This window comes from Micromys minutus (assembly GCF_963924665.1).
Source record: "Micromys minutus genome assembly, chromosome: 9".
Lineage (NCBI taxonomy): Eukaryota > Metazoa > Chordata > Mammalia > Rodentia > Muridae > Micromys > Micromys minutus.
In genome coordinates this window covers 49,765,848-49,785,477 of record NC_137978.1, presented here as the reverse complement: position 1 = coordinate 49,785,477, position 19,630 = coordinate 49,765,848, and the positions used below count along the sequence as shown (strand labels likewise).

Here is a 19,630-nt window from a genome sequence, read left to right as displayed (position 1 = left end):
ATCTCTCTCATTGTAACAAGGAAACTATTGCAGGATGCCTGACACTCCTTGGCTGCTCAAGCCTGTCACTCATCCTGGGTCTGAAACCTCTCTTTGGGCCCCTGAATTTTCCAACTTTCCTGGAATGTCCTGGCAACGCAGGTCTTGGTGCAACGTGTTGCTAGAAACTATGCAGGAGAAGAAAAGGACCCCGAGGCCAGTCAGCACTGAGGGCCTCATTCACCGGGTCTTCTCCCTTTCAGTCCACGCCCTCCAGAATTGGCACAGGCGCCAGCCACCAGCCCGAGGCAAAGATCGCTAGGTAGATCAAACATTAACTTTCCATCTGGCTCTAGATCTGCGCCAACTAGAATTGAGGGCTCCGGAACCCTCGCGCGACCAGGGATGTGGACCCCTCTCCTGCCACAGTTCTTCGTGCACCTCCCCCACTGGGCCAGCCCAGGCCCCATCTTTTCCTTCCCCCGCCCCGCACCTGTTCACCTCCGCCCGCCAGGGCCCCATCCCGCGGCCAAGGAAAAAGTTGCAAACAGAACTCCTGGCGCCCCTTCGGGGCCCTTCGCTCGGGTCTCATAGGCCCACTCCTTGGGGTACGCAAACGCAGTTCGGCGTCCCCTTCTCAGCCCGAGGTTCTCTGATCTTTTTCGAAGTCACCCAAAATGTGTCCCTCTAGTTCTCGCTGCGCCTGCAGCTCCTCGGGCCTCGTGCACACCCCGAGCCCACGGATTCCTAAATGTCCTCCCCCGGGTTTGTGTCTCTCCTTGAGCTTTTTCTGCTCCGCGCAAGCTGCCCAGGAGCGCACCCGACCAGTCCACACTAACTTGCAGCAGCCGCGCGCCTGAGGGGGACCCTGTACGGTCCTCTCCCTGTCCGCGCACACACCCACCCTAAGTGCCCAGCAAGTATGTGGGAGAGCCCTCCCCCACGGCCGGCCTGGCAGCTCTCCCGCCCCCGTCCCGAGTCCCGCACGCTCCCTTCGGGCACAGGGCCGGCACGCCCACCAAGCCGGTGGCTGGCGCCGAGTTGCGCCTCCGTGGCCCGGGGGCTGCGTTGCAAACTCTGCAGCCTCACCGTCTTCTTCCGAGCTACCATCTTCTCCAGCTTTTTGGCGATCCTCAGCAGCTCTTCTTCCAGACCCATGTTGGTCCACGACGCCCGGCGGGGTTAGGGGCACAGGGCAGCCGCGGGCGCCAAAGCCCGAGCCGCACGGGCCGTAAACACAGCGGACACTCGAGCTCAGAGGGGGCGGGGCGCGCCCCTCCCAGCGCTGGGGGAGGGGTGGCGGGCACTAAATATAGACTTCAAGGACTGCCCGGGCAAAGATTGCCTCAGCCTGGCGGGTCGCGCCTCTTGAGGAAAGGACCAACCTGGGAGAGAAGGGGCTCTTCTCCTCCAACACTCCTAGGGGTGCCCCAGGCTCCAGGGAGATTTGAGCATGAGGGTTCTCCGGGGGTGTCAGCGCAGCTGTGGGAAGTTTGGAGCTACCCATCTCAGCATCACTGCGCTCCCAGAGGGAGGATTGAGCTTCGTTGGCTATGCTCAAGCCTGAAAGCTAGTGAATTCAACACATCTTGGTGCAGAGTCTGAAGTCTGCCCTAACTTAGGTAGGCTCTTTGGTGTGCCCAAGGCTTGGAAGTATGCTCAGAGCCCTCTGCCCGCCAGTCTTTTTTTTTTTTTTTTTTTAACAAGCTCTCAAAGGAGTATCGGGACCACGCTCTGAAAGGCTAAGCTTTGGGTGATTTTTAGGGCGGTGCGCAGGGAGAGGGTGGGCTTGGAAGAGTAATTTTCGGTGGAGGGAATAACTGTGCCTCCCACTCTAGGCTCTCGGGTGGAAAATCTTCCAAGAATTTTCTGCAAACCTAGTTCCCCTCCTGACAGAAAATGACCTTTCTTTGAGGGTCTCTGTTCTGGAGGGGGCACAGAAGAGAGCTCACAGTGTGTGACCGTCGAAGAACTGTGAAATCTCCCAACTTTCTGAGATAACTTCTTCAAAGAGTCAAGTTTGGACACCTCCTGCCGTGTGATGATGGTCAAGGATTTTTTTTTTTTCTTTTCTTCATTCGACAAGCGGTAGCAAGAAAGATCTCAGGGGCAGCAGGCTGGGCCAAATAACCATTAAAGAGGACTGTATTCATCACAGCTGGGGTGGGGAGGAGGGAGAGAGCAAGTGTAAGGCCCAGCTGTGAGCTCATCCCCTTCCCAAGACGTGCAATGTATTGCTGCCAAAAGCAAGAGTGGGAAGTTTGGTGGTGGTCGGGGGAGGTCTGCGTCGTCATCGACAAGGCAGCAAGCCTTCATTCTATTTATTTACTGAGCACCTACCGTGGTCCAGGTATTTCTAGCTTACAGAAGGGAGTGAGACTGCTCTCCTGGAGCTTGGGGATGGGAGGGTCCCCGATTGTCAGCGGGGAGGAACTGAAGTCTGTGGCTGTAGCATAGGGATGTGGAGGTGAGCAGGGAAGGGTGGGTGGGGCCTTAGCACCGTGTTGCCAAAGCCAGGGTTTTCTTCAGTGGAGCTTCTGGGAGACCTGTTGGCCAAAAGAAGCTTGAAGGACCCTAAGAAAACCCGTCTGACCTTATGCAAATAGAAGACTAATTCTCAGGAAGTGGCTGGAACATAGCCAGTACTGCTGGTGCCCATTGTGTCCCCTCTGCCCACCTGTCCAAGGGAGAGGCCACCTGCACACAGCTGTCATATCTCCCTGTGAGCTCTGGGGGCAGACAGGAAACTGATACCCCCAGAGGGTCCCACCATCGGTGATAGAAGCCCCATTCTTTACTCTCCAAGGGACAGCTCAAAGATATTTCTAACTCACTATGCCCCTGCCCCAGCCCCCAGAGTGCTGGAATTACGTGTGCCGCTGTGCCCGCATCCTTTATGCTTTTGAGTGTGAGTATGCATGGCAGCCAGATTGGCTTTGCCAACAGCCTCTTCCTCCACAAGCTTCAGGCCCCTGGGTTCCGCCCAGTGTGCTTTCCTGCACACTAGGGGTTCTGAGCCTTGCTGCTGACATTTTGGATTGGCTAATTCACTGCAGTGGGACTGACCCTTGCCGGGTGGGTATGTTTTGGAGTGGCAATGTTGAGGGGTGACTGGGCCTTTAAGGGGTGGTGCCTAGTAGAAGGCAATTGTGTGAGGGGCTCTGTCTTTAGGGGGGTTAGTTCTGACAAAAGTGAGTTGCTATAAGGCAAATTTCTGATCACTGCACATAAGTGCCTTGCTTTCTCCTTCTATGATGTTGTGACAGTTGGGGCCTTTTACAGGGCATTCGTGACATGCTGTTTGGACTTTGCAATCACCAGACCCCTAAGCCAAATAAAACTCTTTACTGTAGAAAGCATCCAGTCTTCATCGTTCCATTACAACACAAAACAGACGAAGACGCCGTGACGGAGGATGCTCAGCCCCACCCTGATCTCAGTGATGACCTTACCAGCTTTGCCTTTACCAGGGCAAAACTCCCTGTTGTTCTCCGACCACTATTCTTCACCAACATGGCCGTCACTGGGTCCAGAGAAAGAATCCCAAGTCCCAAGAGTCTCCCAGGGGGATTCGTCCCTACCCCCAAAATCCTTTATTAGAGAGATAAGTAAAACAGTAAATCCGAGATGAACATAGCCGACCTGGAGCTCAGAAACAATCCTGCTGCTCTAGGACCATGGAACACAGCAGCCTCCAGGGTGAACTCCTAGCCACATTGCTAGCCATCCACTGGGTGCCCTCTGGCCTCCCCTGTTTGGCTTGGCCCACCCCTGCAGGACCTACCACCTAGTATATAGCAGAGCTATCTGTGGTTGCTGATGGTCTGGCTTTGTAATTGGGACTGAGCAATGGTGGCACTTCTGGCCCTAGAAAGCCGACTCTCGAAAGTTTCATCTTCCCCACACTTTTCTCCTTTCCTGGTCCCTCACTTCCCCCAGGCTTCTTTCATCAAGAGAAAAGTGAGAGAAACAGGATCAGTCAACTCAGACCGTCCCCTTCTTTTCTGCCTTTGAATCAAGGCAGGTGAGTCAAATTCTACTTCCAGGCTGGGGGACACAGTACAGACCCCAGGAAGGGTAAGGCTGTCCTCTAAGTATTTAGCCTGTGCATCAAGGCCTTGACCACCTAGAACTGGGATGTAACAATTGCAATGACAAGGTAGGAGACCAGCTGATGTCAGTCCCGGCCCCAAGCTCAGAGCCATCCCTCTACAGTCTGGCTCTGCTTGTTCCCAGGCAGTTCTTGAGCCCAGCTTTCCAATGAGGAACCTCACGGCAGGGTGTGTGTCTTATTCATGCGGCATCCATGGTACCTGGCAAAGGTCTGCACACACAGCTGGACTTCACTAAAGAAAACCACAGATTGATAAGTGGCCACAAGACAGTGCCTAGGCATGAACGACGGAGAACAAGTCCCACCATTGTAGAGAGACACACAATCCCAGTATATAGTGGTATTGAGGGTTGTGTAACTTAACCCAACTCAGACATTGTCAGATCTGACTCCAGGGCTGCCTGGCCCAGGACATCAGCCACAACACAGAAGGGGCCAGTGTCCTTGGCAGGGTCATAGTTCCCATAAGGAAGGTGAGCTCCTAGATCTGTGGTCTCAGGTCCCAGCTCTGAATGTTGGGGTCCAGGGTGAGCCATGCAGAGGAGTCAACAAGGAGCTAGTCATGCAAGAGTTGCAGGGAACTTGCCGGGAGAACCCCGATTTTTGAGCCGTCTCCTTCCATGAGGCCAGCCTGGGAAAAGGAGGATGAAGCTGACAGTTAAAGCTCCTTTTGCGTCTCCTCTGGGAAACAGCTCAGTCAAGGCTTCACTCAGCTTCACACAGGGCTAAGCAGGAAGGTGGCGCCAAGCTTAACAGTGTTGCCACCACACAAAGAGGTCTCCCTCCCCTCTCTGCCTGTTCTTGGCCAACTCTACAGCTGAGGTGCCTACACTTCAAAGCAATGCTCCTACCGGAATGTTCCTTCTACACAGAGGCTGCCGGGCACAGGGACTGTCTTCCAGACTCCGGCCTCCCCGTCTGTAGGATCGAGTGCTCTCTGAGCTGGAAGGCAAAGATGACCAATTGTTACCCTGCTGCCGGAAGCCCCTCAGAGACCACCAGGCCCTTAGGCTGGGTCTTCACAGGCCCTAGAAGTCTGGAACTGACCTCTCCTCAGAGAGCTCTGAGGATAGTCCCAAGTCCAGTTTTCCTCAAACTCAAGTCTAGACAAAAAGGGTTTGCAAAGAGGCAGTTGGATCTTGGATTGTGGTTGGGGAGAAGTGAAGATTTCACTGAGCCCTTAAGAAGGATCCGTGTAGGAATCCCTTTCTCCTCCTACCCACTTCAGCAGCCCAAGCCCCAGGCTTTTCCTTGGCTCTCCTGGTCAGACATGAAAGCAGGTAGTTGGAAGAGGAAAAGGTAAGCCATACAACACTCAGGTCCGGCCTACAGCTTGGCTCCTAGAGGGAGACTATAACCCAGGCTTCAGACAGGTTCCAGTGGGGAGGCCAGTGGATGCTTAGAAAGCCAGGAGACATGGTACAGCCAAGCCCTCACCAACCTGAACTTGACAGGGTGATACACCTCAACAGGGGTGGTTCCAGATGCCAGGCCATGGCGGGAGGTGCCAGGTGGTTCCTGGAGGCCTTCTTCAGGGATAGGCAGGGCTTGGCTCAGCCCCCCAGGTTCCACAGAGCTGGTGAGGCTGGAGGAGGAAGATGCTGGGCTGCTCCGGTTCTCTGAGGCCTCAGGAGACTCTGACCTCAGGCTGGGAATGTCAGAACGATCTGAAACCACAAAGTGACAATGTTTTCTTTTAGTTGCTCCCCTGTAGTACCCAGAAATGCTGGGCTGGTGAAAGATGGCTCAGCGGTTAATAGCACTAGTTGCTCTTCCAGAGGTCCTAAATTCAATTCCCAGCAATCCAGCAATCCCAAGGTGGTTCATGACCATCTAAAAAGGGATCTGATGCCCTCTTGTGGCATGCCAGTGTACATGCAGACAGAGCACTCATTGAAAAAGGAAACAGTACATAGATAAATTCATTAAAAGAAAAGAAACACTTTCCTCTTTGCTCACTGCCAACGCTGACTCTGGACTCTAGGATCCACCGTGGCGTCCCCAAGATCCCAGCCCTGTACCCCAACACTGTGGTTTAGCAATCATGTGGTCACCCCCTGGTGGCTCATGCTGTTTTTAGTCAACTTCTCAGCCTTCCAGCCCATCTGAAGGGCTTCCACCACCTCCTTCAGGTGGCCCTCCTATAACCCACTGCCAGCTCAAATTGGATTTGCCATCCCCCATCTCTCCTGGCCCCCCCAAAACCAAGCTCCATCCATCCCACACACAGTCCAAGAGCACAGCCAGGCTCTGCTCAGAATTGGGAGAGCAGTCTGCAGAGGACTCACAGTCTTCAGCGTGCAGAGCCTCCTGTTATGACCAACAGCTCTTAGACCTTTATCTCCTCGCTAGACTCATCCAGGGCACGCCCTACAAACTCTTGTCTTTGATTTTTTATATAATTTTATTCATTTATTATATATGAGTACACTGTAGCTGTCTTCAGACACACCAGAAGAGGGCACCAGATCTCATCACAGATGGTTGTGAGCCACCACGTGGTTGCTGGGAATTGAACTCAGGACCTCTGGAAGAGCAGTCAGTGCTCTTAACTGCTGAGCCATCTCTCTAACCCTTGTCTTTTTGTTTAAGTGTGGCACTGAAGGATCTGAGCAAGACCAACCTCTAACCTGGATTGTAATCTTGCAACAGAAGCTTATAGTCACTCAACATCTCCATTTCCTGAAGGAGAGAGAGGATGGCAAGCCTAAGGGGGCTTTGATGGTACAATGGGCTTGTTACCCTTTCTTCTGCCCTTTTCAGGGTCTCAAGGAGCCCACACTGGCCTTGAACTCCTGACCCTCCAACCTCCATCTGTGGAGAGCTGAGATTACAGGCACCAGCCACCACCCTTAGCTCTGTCTGCTGTGCACACGCAGCCCAGTGCCCCACACAGTGGTCTCTCAATAAATGGCTTGGTCACATCTGGGCAGCCAACTGTACCTCCACTGGAATGTCCGGCTCGCCCGAGGAGTATGGTCCGAGAAGAGTTTTTGATGGGCAAGGGTGGGGGACTGTCCTCACTGTGGCCCTGAGCGGTGGTTGGTCCCGGGTTGGCAACGGTCTCATAGGTCTTGTTGCTGATGTCCAGCCTCCCACTGCCACAGCAGGCCTGTGCTGGGAGTCCCACGGGACAGTGCTGCAGAGATAAGGCCATCTTGGTTCCCATAGCTCAGCCTTCCTCTTCCCACGGCAGACCCAATATGGCTCTTGTCTGGTGCAATCAAGAATAGACGGGCTCAGCCTACCTTTTCTTCATCTTCTTCCTCACTGTCAAAGCCGTGTTCCACAGAATGTCTCCAGTGGTAGTCCATATGGAGAGGAAAAGTGAGTGTCCCTGCTTGTGCCTGCTCCAGCTGCCAAAACCAAAGACTTGCCACGTCAGATGGCCACCAGGGTAAGGAAGGGTCAGAGGGCAGCCTCTACGCTCAGACTCACCAGCTCTTCACATTCCTTGTGCTGTTTGTTCCTGGCTATGTCCAGGGCTGTCTCTCCAGCATCATTTACTGTGAAGGGTAAATTCAGGGACCACGGTCAAAAATCAAAGGAATATTGCAGCTTAGAGTTTAATATGGGCCTTGGAACCAGATTGTCTGAGTGTGAAAACTGGTTCTCTGACTTCCTGTGTGGTCTTAAGTAGTCCGCTTAGTCCTGCTGGGTTCTGATTGTCCCATCTATTAAATGAATATGGCACATGAAACTATCTGTCCAGGCCATGAGGATTCTCTGATTAACAGTATAGATCACTGGGGCTGGAGAGATAGCTCAGTGGTTAAGAGCACTGACTGCTCTTCCAGAGGTCCTGAGTTCAATTCCCAGCAACCACATGGTGGCTCACAACCATCTGTAATGGAATCTGAAGACAGCTACAGCATACTCACATATATAAAATAAATAATAATAATAATAATAAAACAGTACAGATCACTTATCATGGGACCAGCCCCCTATGGAGTAAGTAGGTAACAATTACATACCAGAACCCAGATTCAGCTTTGCTCCATCCATGCCTTTTGGCAGGTTCCCTAGCTCTGTAAAACTCCCATTTTACAGATGAAGAAGCTGAGACTCTAGAAATGAATGACAACCCCATCCCTGAGGCCACAGAGGAGGGAAGAAGCAAGCCGGGGGAAGAGGGGCGCATATGCCTGCAAAGGGTGTGCTTGTTGTCAATGCTCTGGTCTGCGGTGGTCAGAAAGGACTGGAGGGGCCTGGGCATACCTGCCCCTATGGGAGCTCTCCCCTTTAGCAGCAGCTTCAGACAGTCCAGCTGGCCGTGGAGGGCAGCACAGTGCAGGGCAGTGTTCCCATCGGCAGCCTTGGCATCCAAGTGGCCACTAGGAGGACGGGGGAGGGGGAGGGCGTTGCAGTGAGGTTCCGGGAGGGAAACAGGCATGCAAGGGGAGGGGGTGATCAAAGTCCCCCAGGGAAAGCAAGAGGGGGACAGGGAAGGAGGCAGGACCAGCGAGGCAGGTTCTCACCCATTCTGGATAAGGAAGTCCACTAGGGGCAAGGAAGCATGATTGGCGGTTCTGATGGCCAAGTGCAGGGCGAGCTCTCCAGGTGCCTGGACACACACACACACGTACACACACACTGAGCTTCCCCTGTCACCTCCCCTCTTGAACCCTTATTGCCCCAACATCTCTGAATATGATGTCATTAGAAACCTCAAGAGAGGAGATGTCTCTACAGACCTGCACATTAGGGAAGGACCAGGCTATCCTTTATGGCTTCCTTTATGTCCTTTATGGATTAAGAGCGGGCTCCTCTTTCCTCCCACTTCATCACTGAGGTTTCCTTGGCCTCCTGTTTTCTAGCTTCTGTGCCTCCCACCTTTACCCAAGTGCTCAAGTGCTATGTCCCTGCTGCCCACTGGGTGGCCTGTGAAGGTTTCAGTAGCATAGTTCAGAAATGGCTCTTCTCCTTCAGTGCTAGGGGACATCGCAGGGCCTCCATAGGCAAGCTCGGTATGTTTCATCACTGAACTACACCCACCCCAGCCTGTGACATCCAGTTGATTTGTTTCTAAAAGCCTGCCTTCATCTCCCCCCCCCCCAATTTCACATGCATGGTTTTGCTTGCGTGTTTTCGTGCCACATGTATACAGTGCCCACAGAGGCCAGAAGAAGGCATTGGATCCCCTGGAACTGGAGTTACAGACTCTTATAAGCCTCCATGTGAATACTGGGAATTTAATGTCAGTCCTCTGGAAGAACAGCCAGTGCTTTTAGCCCCCGAGGCCTCTTTCCAGTCTCATACACCCAGTTTTAAATGTCCAATCAGTCACAGGAGTCCTGCTGATGAAATCCTTCCTCCTTCATGAACGCATCACCAAAATGCAATGGCTTTCACTACTCTGATCAGATATGGCCTTCCCCACTTCCAAGGCTAACCCATTTTATAGATGGAAATAGGACTCCTCAGTGACCCCGGGAGGGGCTCCCACCTGCCCATCAGGCCCTGGCAGCAGCTGTCCGAAGTCCTGCCCATTGGCAAAGGCTTCCAGGACGGACAGGAGGTCCCGGCTGCAGATGGCTGTCCGTAGTTTCTGGGGCAAGGGCGTGGAACGGCGTGCAAACTTGTGTTCTACATACTTGGCTACAATGTAGTTCCTGCGGCTGCTCCTGCCAAGACAATAGACAATCATGGGACCCCAGAAATTTTTTCATACAATAACTTCTGGAACCACCCTGCAGGTGAGTCCTGGTGTCCTGGTAACTTTGTGTCAGAGGGTTCCCTTCTTCCCAGCCTTCTAACCCCAGATCCCTCTCAGACCCTGGAAAATGGGGAGCTAGCAAACCCCGCCTTCTGAACCATCCTTACATGTCACTTTCAGCAGAGGGTTTAGGACTGCCGTGGGAGGGCAGATGGGCCTCCATGACTTCATTGAAGTGGGAGTTTCCGATGTTCAAAGCCAGCTGGAGGCAGACACAGCACAGCAGGTAAAATCACAGTTAGTCCCCCCCAGCACCCCCATGCCCCCCCAAGGTGCGGCCTTCACAGTTTAGTCCCTCCCTACAGTTCCCCAAGCCCCGCCCCACACCCGTCCCCTGACATCCGCCCCCCCCCGCCCCCGCGCCCCGCCCGCCCCGCCCTGCTCTCACAACTCACCAGCAGCTCCGAGGGGCCCAGGAGATCCAAGGTGAGCGACTGTATGCGGGAGAAGCGCACGCCCAGCTCCCGGTGGACACCGGAGCACTGGATGCAGGTGAGCACGCCCAGGTTGGTGCTGAGCCATGTGGGGTCTGCAGAGGAGCGCGGTTGGAGCCCACATCCCAGAGTCCCTTCTCCAGGCCTCCCACCAAAGCTTCCCCACAGCTCACCTGCAGCCCCACAGTCGCAGCAGTGGTCATTCCCTGGCCTGCTCTTCACCTCGGCCACGAGCATGTTGGTTAGGTCATGGGGCTCCGTATCCAGTCTGGTGCCCCAAGACCAATGGCTGCCACTGGGGTCCCCGTGAAAGGCGCTGCTCAGCGCTTCGTCCTTGCTGTTCTGCAGCACAGACACCCATCTGTGCAGATGAAATCGGCGGATTGGGGACGGAAAACTGGGCGTGGACCTAGTTCCCTGTGCTGCCCCCCTCCCCCATCCCCACCGCATCCCCCCCAGCCCCTAACACCAACTGCTGACCCAGAGCTGGCACTCACGCCTCACACTCCTGCTCGTCCTCCGCATGGAAATGGTACGTACGGTTGTCTGTGGGGGAGATAAAAGGGCACCAAGCCCACAGATATCGCAGGCCTTCCCCAGAACAAACATCTGTGTGCCCCTGAGACCAGGCCCCCCTAAGTGTCACCACCTTCACATGTCATCTCCCAAGTATGACCCTGGCAAGGCTCTTTGAAGGATCCAGGCTCAGTGCACAGCACACACCCCCAGCTCAAGCACAGTGTGACCCTCACCTCCAGCCACCACCACACTCTAGTTTCCCCGCTTCCTTCCAGTCTCCCTTCACCTAGTCCTACCAGTTCCCAGGCTGTTGTGTCTAGGGCTCTAACCATACCGCACCCTGCTTCCAATCACCCTAGGGTCCCTACTATCAGGGAACACGGTCCAGACCTTTACGAGGCAGTACCAGGCTGTGTGACGCCTCCCTCCTCTGGACATTCACCACCACCCCAGCCCCAAGAGCCCTGGATCCCTGACTTGTCTCGATGCTTCCAAGAGGGTTCCCTGTCTAGAATGATAGCTCAGCACTTTAGAGCACTGGCTGTTCTTCCAGAGGTCCTGAGTTCAATTCCCAGCACCCACCTGGCAGCTCACTGCTTTCTGTAACCCCAGTTCTAGGGGATCCAACACACACACACACACACACACACACACACACACACACACACACGCAGGCAAAATACCAATACACATAAAATAAAAACAAATCAGTAAGAGAGTTTTCTGAAAACAAGAGCCTTAAAAAGAGAAAGAGAGAGAGAGAGAGACAAGGTTTCATGTAACCAGGCTGGCCTAAACTCTACCTGTAGCTGAGGATTACCTTGAACTACTGATGTGTATCAATATGCCTAGTGTTACATGGTCCTTAGCACTGGACTCAGAGCTTCATGCATGCTAGTCAGTGTTAGCTGTTCCTGGCGGGAGAGGCTAGATCTTTCCCAGCCTGCACTCATTACCCTAAAGCTTGACATTCAAGCCTCCTACCCCCAGAGTCACAAAAAAAGTTAAACCAGTTTCAAATGCCAAAAAAGCCAGAGCTGTTCAAATATGTTCTACATGACTGTCAGGAGTAATATCTACGGGAGGTAGATGTGTTTTCATGTTCAGTCGTCTGAGATGTGAAACCATCCTATAAAGCACTAAGCACTCAGAGCCCCGGGCCTGCAGGGCTACATAGTAGGGTTGCATATAGAGCCAGGGCTGTAGCCCCTTAGGAGGAGCAGTGTGGGGCCTGTGTGGATTACTCACGGGTCACCAGGTCGAAGCACCTTTTCTCCTCAGGGTTTGGCCTCACTTGGCACGTCAGCAAGGCCAGCTTCACTGGGGGCCTATTGATCTGTGGAAATTTGAGGGTAGAGGACCCCATGTTACCCCTCTGAGTCTTCTGTTTCCTTATCTGTTAAGTAATTTCGAAAGATCCTTTTCTCCCAGGGAGGGGATATGCATCCTAAGTCGAACCTTTGGATATCATCCTTCCTCCTACCAGAGATCACTAAGACTCGGTTATCTAAGATCAGAGGCCTGTTCTAGAGGGAGGGCGTGGCACCTGTCTGCTCAGAACAGAGATCTCACCATGCTGTGTGAGATGGTGAGGCAGCCGTACTTCACGCCACATTTCCTCTTCTGCCAGACTCTTCGAATCCTAAAGACCAGAAGGGTAGAAAAACAGTGTCCAGTGACTCACATCTAGTTCCCCTGCATCCGAGAACAAAACTGCAGGACATCTTCTCCTCCCATCTACTGCGCCTCGCTTCTCCCTGCCCTTGAGAAGTTCCCGGGATGCTGGGGCAAAGTCTCATGCTTTGGAATTCCTACCCTAAGGGTTGAGATGATACCCCTGAGCACTTGTAACCTGATGGAAGAGATGCAGCTCACAACCTCACTGATTTTGTGCACGAACGTGCCAGAGCACAAGAATGGGGGGAGAGGATGGCCTGGGGGAGTCACATGACAATGACCCTATAGGCTCAGGTTTGAACACTTGGTCCCCAGTTGGCAGAACTGTTTGGGAAGAATTAGGAGGTGTGGCCTTGTTGGAGGAGATAGATGTATCACTGTGGGGGTGGGAGGTAAGCTTTGAGGTTTCAAAAGCCTGTGCCATTCCCTGGTAGCTCTTTTTCTGCTTTGTGCTTGTGGGTAAGCTGTGAGGTCTCAGCTACCAAAACCTGCCTGCCTGTTGCCATGGTGTCTGCCATGCTGGTCATGGACTCGCCCTCTGGAACTGTAAACCCAAGTAAACTCTTTCTTCCGTAAGTTTTCTTGGTCATGGTATCTCTTCTCAGCAATAGAAAAGTAACCAAGACAGTCAGTTCTCTATTTTTACCACGTGGGTTCCAGGGATTGAGCTCAGCATGGTCAAGCATGTCACCAAGTACCCTTGCCCTTTAAGCAATCTCACTGGGCCCTTTTTCAAATAAAAAGTTAACACCAGGAAGCGAGGCATAGTCGATGTTTCCACATCTAGGCATATTCAGTATATTAGATAGAGGCCAAGGATGAAGGTATATTTAGTGTTTGGTAAGTCTCAACTGCTGTTGACATCAAACCCAGGGCAATCCCCTGCCTCAGCCTCCCAAATGCTGGCATTGAAGGCATATGTCAAGAATGGCCTTGTTGCTGCCATTCTTGAAGAATAACCTTTAGTGACCTTTAGCAAAGAGTCATATGCCCGGTCATCCTCCGATAACTGTATTCTATCAGACTGTGAAAAATGGCCCACAGGACTGTAAGAACAACCTTCATTCCTAGTTATGTGTCTTTGGGCAAGTTGCCTAAACAATCTGAGTCACTCACCCATCACTTTTCTTGTACAGGAAGCCCACCTTCTCAGTTCCAAACTGCTTGTTGCCTTGGTGCTGGTGGATGCTGTAGCCGCCCCCTGAGTTCTTCCGGTTTGGATGCTCCTGCCCCTCAGACATGCAAAGGCAACTTCAGAGTGTATGGGAGGGAAGAGCCCCGTGCTGCACTGCTCCTCGGGGGTGGAGGGGGGACACTTGGGGGCTCTTCTCCCTCCCTGCCTCCCTCCATATGCCAGGGTGTGGTGGATGGGTCAGACATCTCTTTTAGAATGATTCAGAGGCTGACCTCTCTGCTCTCCAGATGCAGCATCTCACGGAGGGAGTCCCGGAGCTGGGTGAGCTTGTGAAGCTCCTCCTCTTGAGCTTGCCGCAGCTACAGGGCAGGGGAGATGGTGCAGGACAGATGACCCAGTATGCTGGGGCAGTGTCTCCCTCTGACATGAGCCAGCTCTCCATACTCACAGCTTCCCAAAAGAACAGGGGAGGGGGGTGTTGACCCCATAACCGCGGGACAGGCCAGACTCACCCCATGGACTGAGGCTGCCAGTTTGTCAATGAAGGGCGACAGGCTCTGAGCTGCCTTCCAGCCATCTTGGAAGAAGCTAAGAAAAGCCAGAGGCCAAACCAGGGATCAGGGAGGGAAGGAAATGGGGTTAGCGCCCTACTAGTCCCCACAGTGCACCCCTAGTATGCAGCCTGAGGGTGAGAGCAGACATTTAGAGGTTAGACTCTCACTGACTGGTTCCAAGAGCTTGATAAGTGGGCCTTGGTTTTCCCATCTATAAAATATGGAAAAACACTGCATCTGCTCATGGGTGCTAGGGGATGGGGGAAGACCACTATCTTAGTGCCTGAACCATGGTGAATACTTTATAAAGTGGCATCTGTGTAAAAAACTGTTGCCATCGAGATCCAGACCTACAGAGACCTGGAGGGTCTCAAAGCCCAGAGGGATGCTGTGTCCTGTTCCCCCAAAGCATGAAGGGTGGAGGCGGAAGAGAGACTTACTTGTGCTGGGCGTGGAAGAACTTGATGAGGCTCTGCAGGAAGTCTGGGCCTTGCCTCACCTGACTCTCTCCAGCTTTGACAAGATACTGGCAAAGGACAAGACACAAAACGTGTGACGTAAACTGGATCCTAGTTTTGTCCCATCCCCGGGCTAATCCTCTTAGCCATGACTGAACCATGGTTACATCCGACAGGCCAGCTGGCCAGCCCTAGGGCCTGTGGCTGTTGCCTTGAGGGTTTGGAAGAGATAAACAGGAAACATACCCAACACATCCTCACTGGGGGCTTTGCCCCTCACCTCACACATGTGCAGCTGGAAGACGCGTCGCTCCCGCTGTGTGTCCTGGGACATCACTCCGTGGCTTCCTCCTGGGAACCTGGCTCGATCCCTCTCCTTCTCCAGCTTGGCCCTAGGTCATAAGTAAAGAGACTTCTGAAGATGCTCCCCAATGGATCCATGCGTGTGGGGACAGAGCCTTTCCCTGTGCCATCTAAGTGCTAGGGCTGGCAACAAGAGAGGGTGGGGAGGTCTGGGGAGTCCAGGGGGACATGGAGGAGAAAGGCACAAATCACATCAAAGGGGAGACGGGAGACCTGACCCTTGTCACAGCAGCTTAGAAAGCGATGTCTGTGCTGTGTCTGGGAGACATTAGCTTGGGGGACGCTGGGGCTGGGCAGGAGGGCTAGACCTTAAGATACCTTAGGTAGAGGGCTCAGGGAGCTGAGCAGAGATAGACAGGGATGAGATGGTACCTGAGGCCAGATCACTCGGGGCCTGGTTCCCACCAAGTAAGCTTCTGGGTCTTTAAGTTAGATCAAGGGCATGAAGATTTTATGCCATAAGTATTAATGACCAGGTGGGACCAAGGGTGACTCCTTCTGATTAGCTAGAAGGGCCTTCTCTTTTTGCCCTACAAACTAGGAGTATCCAATAAGGTAGAGACCCTGGTGTTGGGTCTGTCTGTCTATCTTCTATCTACCTATCTATCTATCTACCTATCTATCTATCTATCTATCTATCAACCTATCATCTATGAATTGGGAGTGATTGTAGCACCTTCTCCTGACAGGGGAGTGAACCTGGTAACAGTGTAGATAGAGCTCCCCACCAAGGAAGCTCTTCATAAGCAAGAACTGGTTCCTCTTGATTTACTGTTTCTCAGAAACCAGGTCTTCAGTAGCCCAATCTGGTCTGCTATATCAGATCATCTCTACCTCTGACCTTCCAGCATCCACCTCCCAAGTGCTGACATCATAGGTGTGCATCACACCAGGTTTTACATGGTTCTGGGGAGCAAGCCCAGGTCTTTGTATGTGCTAGGCGACCACACTACCAACTGAATTACTTCCTCAGGCTGACTATCATTACGCACTGATTTGGTAACAGGGCTTCACACGCTAAAGTGATGAGCCCACGAGGCAGGACTCTTTTACTCCACACCCTAAGGCCTGTCCTAGCTACGCAGCTCTTAAGTGGCCGAGGTGCGATCTGAACCCCCAGATCTATTTAGCCCCCACCGTTTGGAGACAGCCACACTGCCTTTGTCAGAATTTATAGTCAAGGTGACAAAGCTGAAACCCAGAAAAAGTAAGTTGCTCAAGATCACAAACCAGGGCTCACAATCATGTGTGGCTCTAGTTCCAGGGGAATCTGATGGTCTCCACAGGCACTGAATGTACATGGTTCACACTCACTTGGTCACAAATACATACAAAAAATAAATATTAAAAATGAAAAAAAAAAAAAAAAGCTGGTGAGAGGAAATGCTTGGGGCAGATAATGCTCTGGGCTCCTGCCTCCATGAACTTTCCCAGTTCCAGCACAGAGATGGGAAATGAGTACTTGCTCAGACCCACCAGAAGAGGGCATCAGATCCCATTACAGATGGTTGTGAGCCACCATGTGGTTGCTGGGAATTGAACTCAGGACCTCTGGAAGAGCAGTCGGTGCTCTTAACTGCTGAGCTATCTCTCCAGCCCAGAGATTTTTGTTTTTGTTTTTTAAGACTTATTTATTGGTTTTTTGAAACACGGCTTCTCTGTGTAGCCATGGATGTCCTGGAACTCACTCTGTAGACCAGGCTGGCCTCAAACTCACAGATCCACCTGAGTGTTGGGATTAAAGATACATGATACCACGCCTTTGAAATCTTACAAAAATGTTCTCTAGGGAAAAAAATAAGTGGGGAGGTGGGATAAAAGTGGGGGGGGGGGGTTAACATTTGAAATGTAAATACAGAGAATACCCAATAAAAAAGTCATCAAAAAGAAAAAAAAGAAGAAGAAAAAGATTAGTAAAGTCCATTTTGGTGGACGCGGCCCTACAAGACGAAGGAGAAAAGAGGGTCACATGGTTGCCTCAGCAAGTCTCAGATGAGGCTAGCCTGTCTCTCTGCTGCCCATTTTTGGATCTCTAAACTGAGCAGATGGCCACACAACATTCCAGACAGGATGAGGCCCTGAGCTCACAGCTATAAGGTGAGGGGGAATGACCTTACAGTCTGGGCCTGGACAGGTGTTCATGGCTCTAGGAGATGGAAGGGCAATAAATGCCTCAGCATCTGCGTTTTTGGAACCCGTCACACAGAGGTCATTATGCACGGAAGCAAATACTCAGTTCCTGGGATACTTCCTCTCTCACAGGGCAGATTGAATACCCTGCCCCGGCTAACTGCTGCTGTCTGAGAAGATTATACTCATGTACAAAGATGGGTCCCAATTTTGGTGTTTTAAAAAAAATTTTTGAGACAGGGTCTCATGCATTCTAGACTAGCCTCAAACTCTCTGAGTCGGGGTGACTAACCTTGAACTTCTCACCCGCCTGTCTTCTCTACCTGGATTGACAGGCCTGTGCCACTGCCATACCCAGTTATTCTCGGCTGGAGACTGGACCCAGAGCTGAGTGTGATAGGCAAGCACTCTCTCTGCACACTAAGCTACATCCCCACATTGTTTACTTGCTTTTGAGACAGGGTCTCATTCTGGAGCCCTGGCTAACCTGGAACTCACTATATAGACCAGGCTGGCCCCAGACTCATAGAGATCCACCTGCCTCTGCTCCCAAAGTGCTGAGATTAAAGGCATGAGCCACCAAGCCCAGTCCATTTTGAGGCAAGGTCTCTGTGTACCAGGCTGACTTCAAACTTGCAATCCTCCTGCCTCACCTTCCCAAGTGTGACCATTATAGGTATACATAACCATGTCTAGCTTCACACGGTATTTCTTAATAAAAATAGCAGATCACACAACAATATGGTTATTTTGGTCTCAGTCTTGTTAACATATTTCATGGTAGAAAAATTGTCTCCTTCCTGGGGATTAAATTTTTTTTTTCTCCTATGCTCTGGCAGTTTCTCCCTATTTCACAGAGTCTCACCTATCTCAAGCTGGCTTCAAACTAGCCATGTAGCAGAGGCTGGCCCTGAAGCTGTTCTTCCCGCCCCCACTTCTTACACTGCCTGGCCACCGCACCTCAAGCCTGTTTTGTTTTTGGTGTGTGTGTGTGTGTGTGTTTTAAGTGGCCTCTGGGAATTGAACTTAAGTCCTCATGTTTACAATGTGAACACAACTGAGCCATCTCCCCGGGTCCGTCCCCTCAACCGTTATTTTCCCCCAACCATTTTTAACAGAGATATTCCCCACAAAGTGACCCTCATATTCTCCTAAAAATGATTAACATTTTTCTTCTTTCTCTGTGTGTAGGCGATAGGACTGGATCTCACTATACTGTCCAGGCTGGCCTGAAATCCCTGGCACCAAGCAACTCTTGCCTCAGCCTCCTGCATACCTGGTACTATAGGTGTGCAGTACCATGCTGAGCAAACTCTCTCTCTCTCCCCTCCCCCCTTTATTTATTTATTTATTTTAACTTCACCATATTTTTTAGATTATATTTCTGCTTTAGCACAATGTAAGCAGAAGTAATTTTTCTAAGGAAGAACACAGAGTCTGAAACCCCAAACCTGAAGGAGCCTAAGGAGTCTGCTTAGGGAGGGCTGGCCACTGGAGGCCAAAGACTCTTCTGTGCCTGGGTCAGCACAAGGAAGCCTGGGACCTCCCCCTCCTCTTCTATGTCCGACCCAATGCTTGCTGTTTCCATCTGCTGCCCAGCTGTGTGGGCCTGAGTGAACTAACAACTCAGTCCCTTTGAGCCTCTGGACATTAACACCTCCCTCTCAGGGCTGAGTTTTCTTGAGGATGCAAGATCCTTGTCCACATGGGCATCACAAGGCCAGAAGGTCACTGGGGGCAGCATCCCGTGGTCCTTTCACAACAGCTCCCTTGAGTCTTCTTGTAGCACAGCCCTCAGAGCCCAGCCAGGACTGAAAATAGGCTACAAAGAGCCAGACATCCCGAGTGAAACATCCCAAAGTCAGCCTCCCTCTTCAACGCAAACATGCTCTCCTGGGGCTGCCCTTCAAAGGTCACTTACACTTTGGTTTCGTAGTCCTTCCATGCCTTCTCCAGATGCTTTTTGGAATCCTGGAGTGGAGAAAAGAATGAGCTGCCCAAAGGGAAGTATGGCCCCTGGGATAAACAGGATGCCCTGTTGCCTTCAGGGGGACTCCACTCTTAAGATATGCTGTTCTCCAGCTGATACTAGCACACCTAACCAACTCCAGCCCACCCCCAGCTTCTCCCAGAGTTGCCAAGAACTAGTCAGGTGTGATGTGTTCTGGCCTGGGCTGTAGCCAGCCCCTGGACTCTGCTAGGAGTCTTGTCATGCGCTGCGGAGGATGAAGGCAGGAAGCTGAAGGTCAAACACCACCTCTGTTTTATCCTACCAATCTCTTCTGCCTGATTTGAGACCACGAGGAATTGTACGGATGCACAGAATGGTTGAGAAGTCTCCCTAAGGCCATACGGCAAGCTAGTAAGGCTCAGCTGATCCCTGGCCTGGCTTACCTGGGCGGATGCCTAGGCCTTAGCCAGCCCAACTGTCCACACCCTTTTAGACAGCCTCGGCTTCTTCTGAGGAAAAAAAAAGTCATCTGTCTGGTTTGGGAGGTTCCCAGGCTGGTGTCACTCAGTTGAGGACAGTTCCTCCCAATGCTTTGTG

General features: G+C 52.2%; 2 protein-coding genes across 3 annotated transcripts in view; both read right to left on the bottom strand.

Moving 5' to 3' along the window:
- The window catches only part of TCEA3 (transcription elongation factor A3), a 28,642-nt gene extending 27,419 nt beyond the window's left edge, over positions 1–1,223 (bottom strand). Inside the window, exon 1 of the mRNA XM_080921147.1 lies at positions 1,069–1,223. Coding sequence (XP_080777273.1) covers positions 1,069–1,137 — 69 coding nt within the window. The 5' untranslated portion in view covers positions 1,138–1,223. The remainder of the gene's footprint in view (positions 1–1,068) is intronic.
- Positions 1,224–3,462: 2,239 nt separating this feature from the next.
- ASAP3 (ArfGAP with SH3 domain, ankyrin repeat and PH domain 3) overlaps positions 3,463–19,630 on the bottom strand; it is a 39,231-nt gene continuing 23,063 nt past the window's right edge. The window contains exons 5-25 of one of the 2 annotated variants that reach the window (XM_080920577.1): positions 19,004–19,053; positions 14,870–14,981; positions 14,572–14,657; positions 14,090–14,165; positions 13,850–13,936; positions 13,559–13,668; positions 12,338–12,407; positions 12,014–12,101; positions 10,744–10,792; positions 10,420–10,607; positions 10,208–10,341; positions 9,920–10,014; positions 9,543–9,720; positions 8,575–8,660; positions 8,315–8,430; positions 7,532–7,599; positions 7,342–7,449; positions 7,037–7,232; positions 5,535–5,760; positions 4,945–5,035; positions 3,463–4,724 (exon numbers count right to left, since the gene is read on the bottom strand). In XM_080920577.1, the coding sequence (XP_080776703.1) occupies positions 4,650–4,724; positions 4,945–5,035; positions 5,535–5,760; positions 7,037–7,232; positions 7,342–7,449; positions 7,532–7,599; positions 8,315–8,430; positions 8,575–8,660; positions 9,543–9,720; positions 9,920–10,014; positions 10,208–10,341; positions 10,420–10,607; positions 10,744–10,792; positions 12,014–12,101; positions 12,338–12,407; positions 13,559–13,668; positions 13,850–13,936; positions 14,090–14,165; positions 14,572–14,657; positions 14,870–14,981; positions 19,004–19,053 (2,289 nt within the window). In that variant the 3' untranslated portion in view covers positions 3,463–4,649. Of the gene's footprint in view, positions 4,725–4,944; positions 5,036–5,534; positions 5,761–7,036; positions 7,233–7,341; positions 7,450–7,531; positions 7,600–8,314; positions 8,431–8,574; positions 8,661–9,542; positions 9,721–9,919; positions 10,015–10,207; positions 10,608–10,743; positions 10,793–12,013; positions 12,102–12,337; positions 12,408–13,558; positions 13,669–13,849; positions 13,937–14,089; positions 14,166–14,571; positions 14,658–14,869; positions 14,982–19,003; positions 19,054–19,630 lie in introns of both variants that reach the window. The other variant, XM_080920576.1, reaches the window with a different exon arrangement.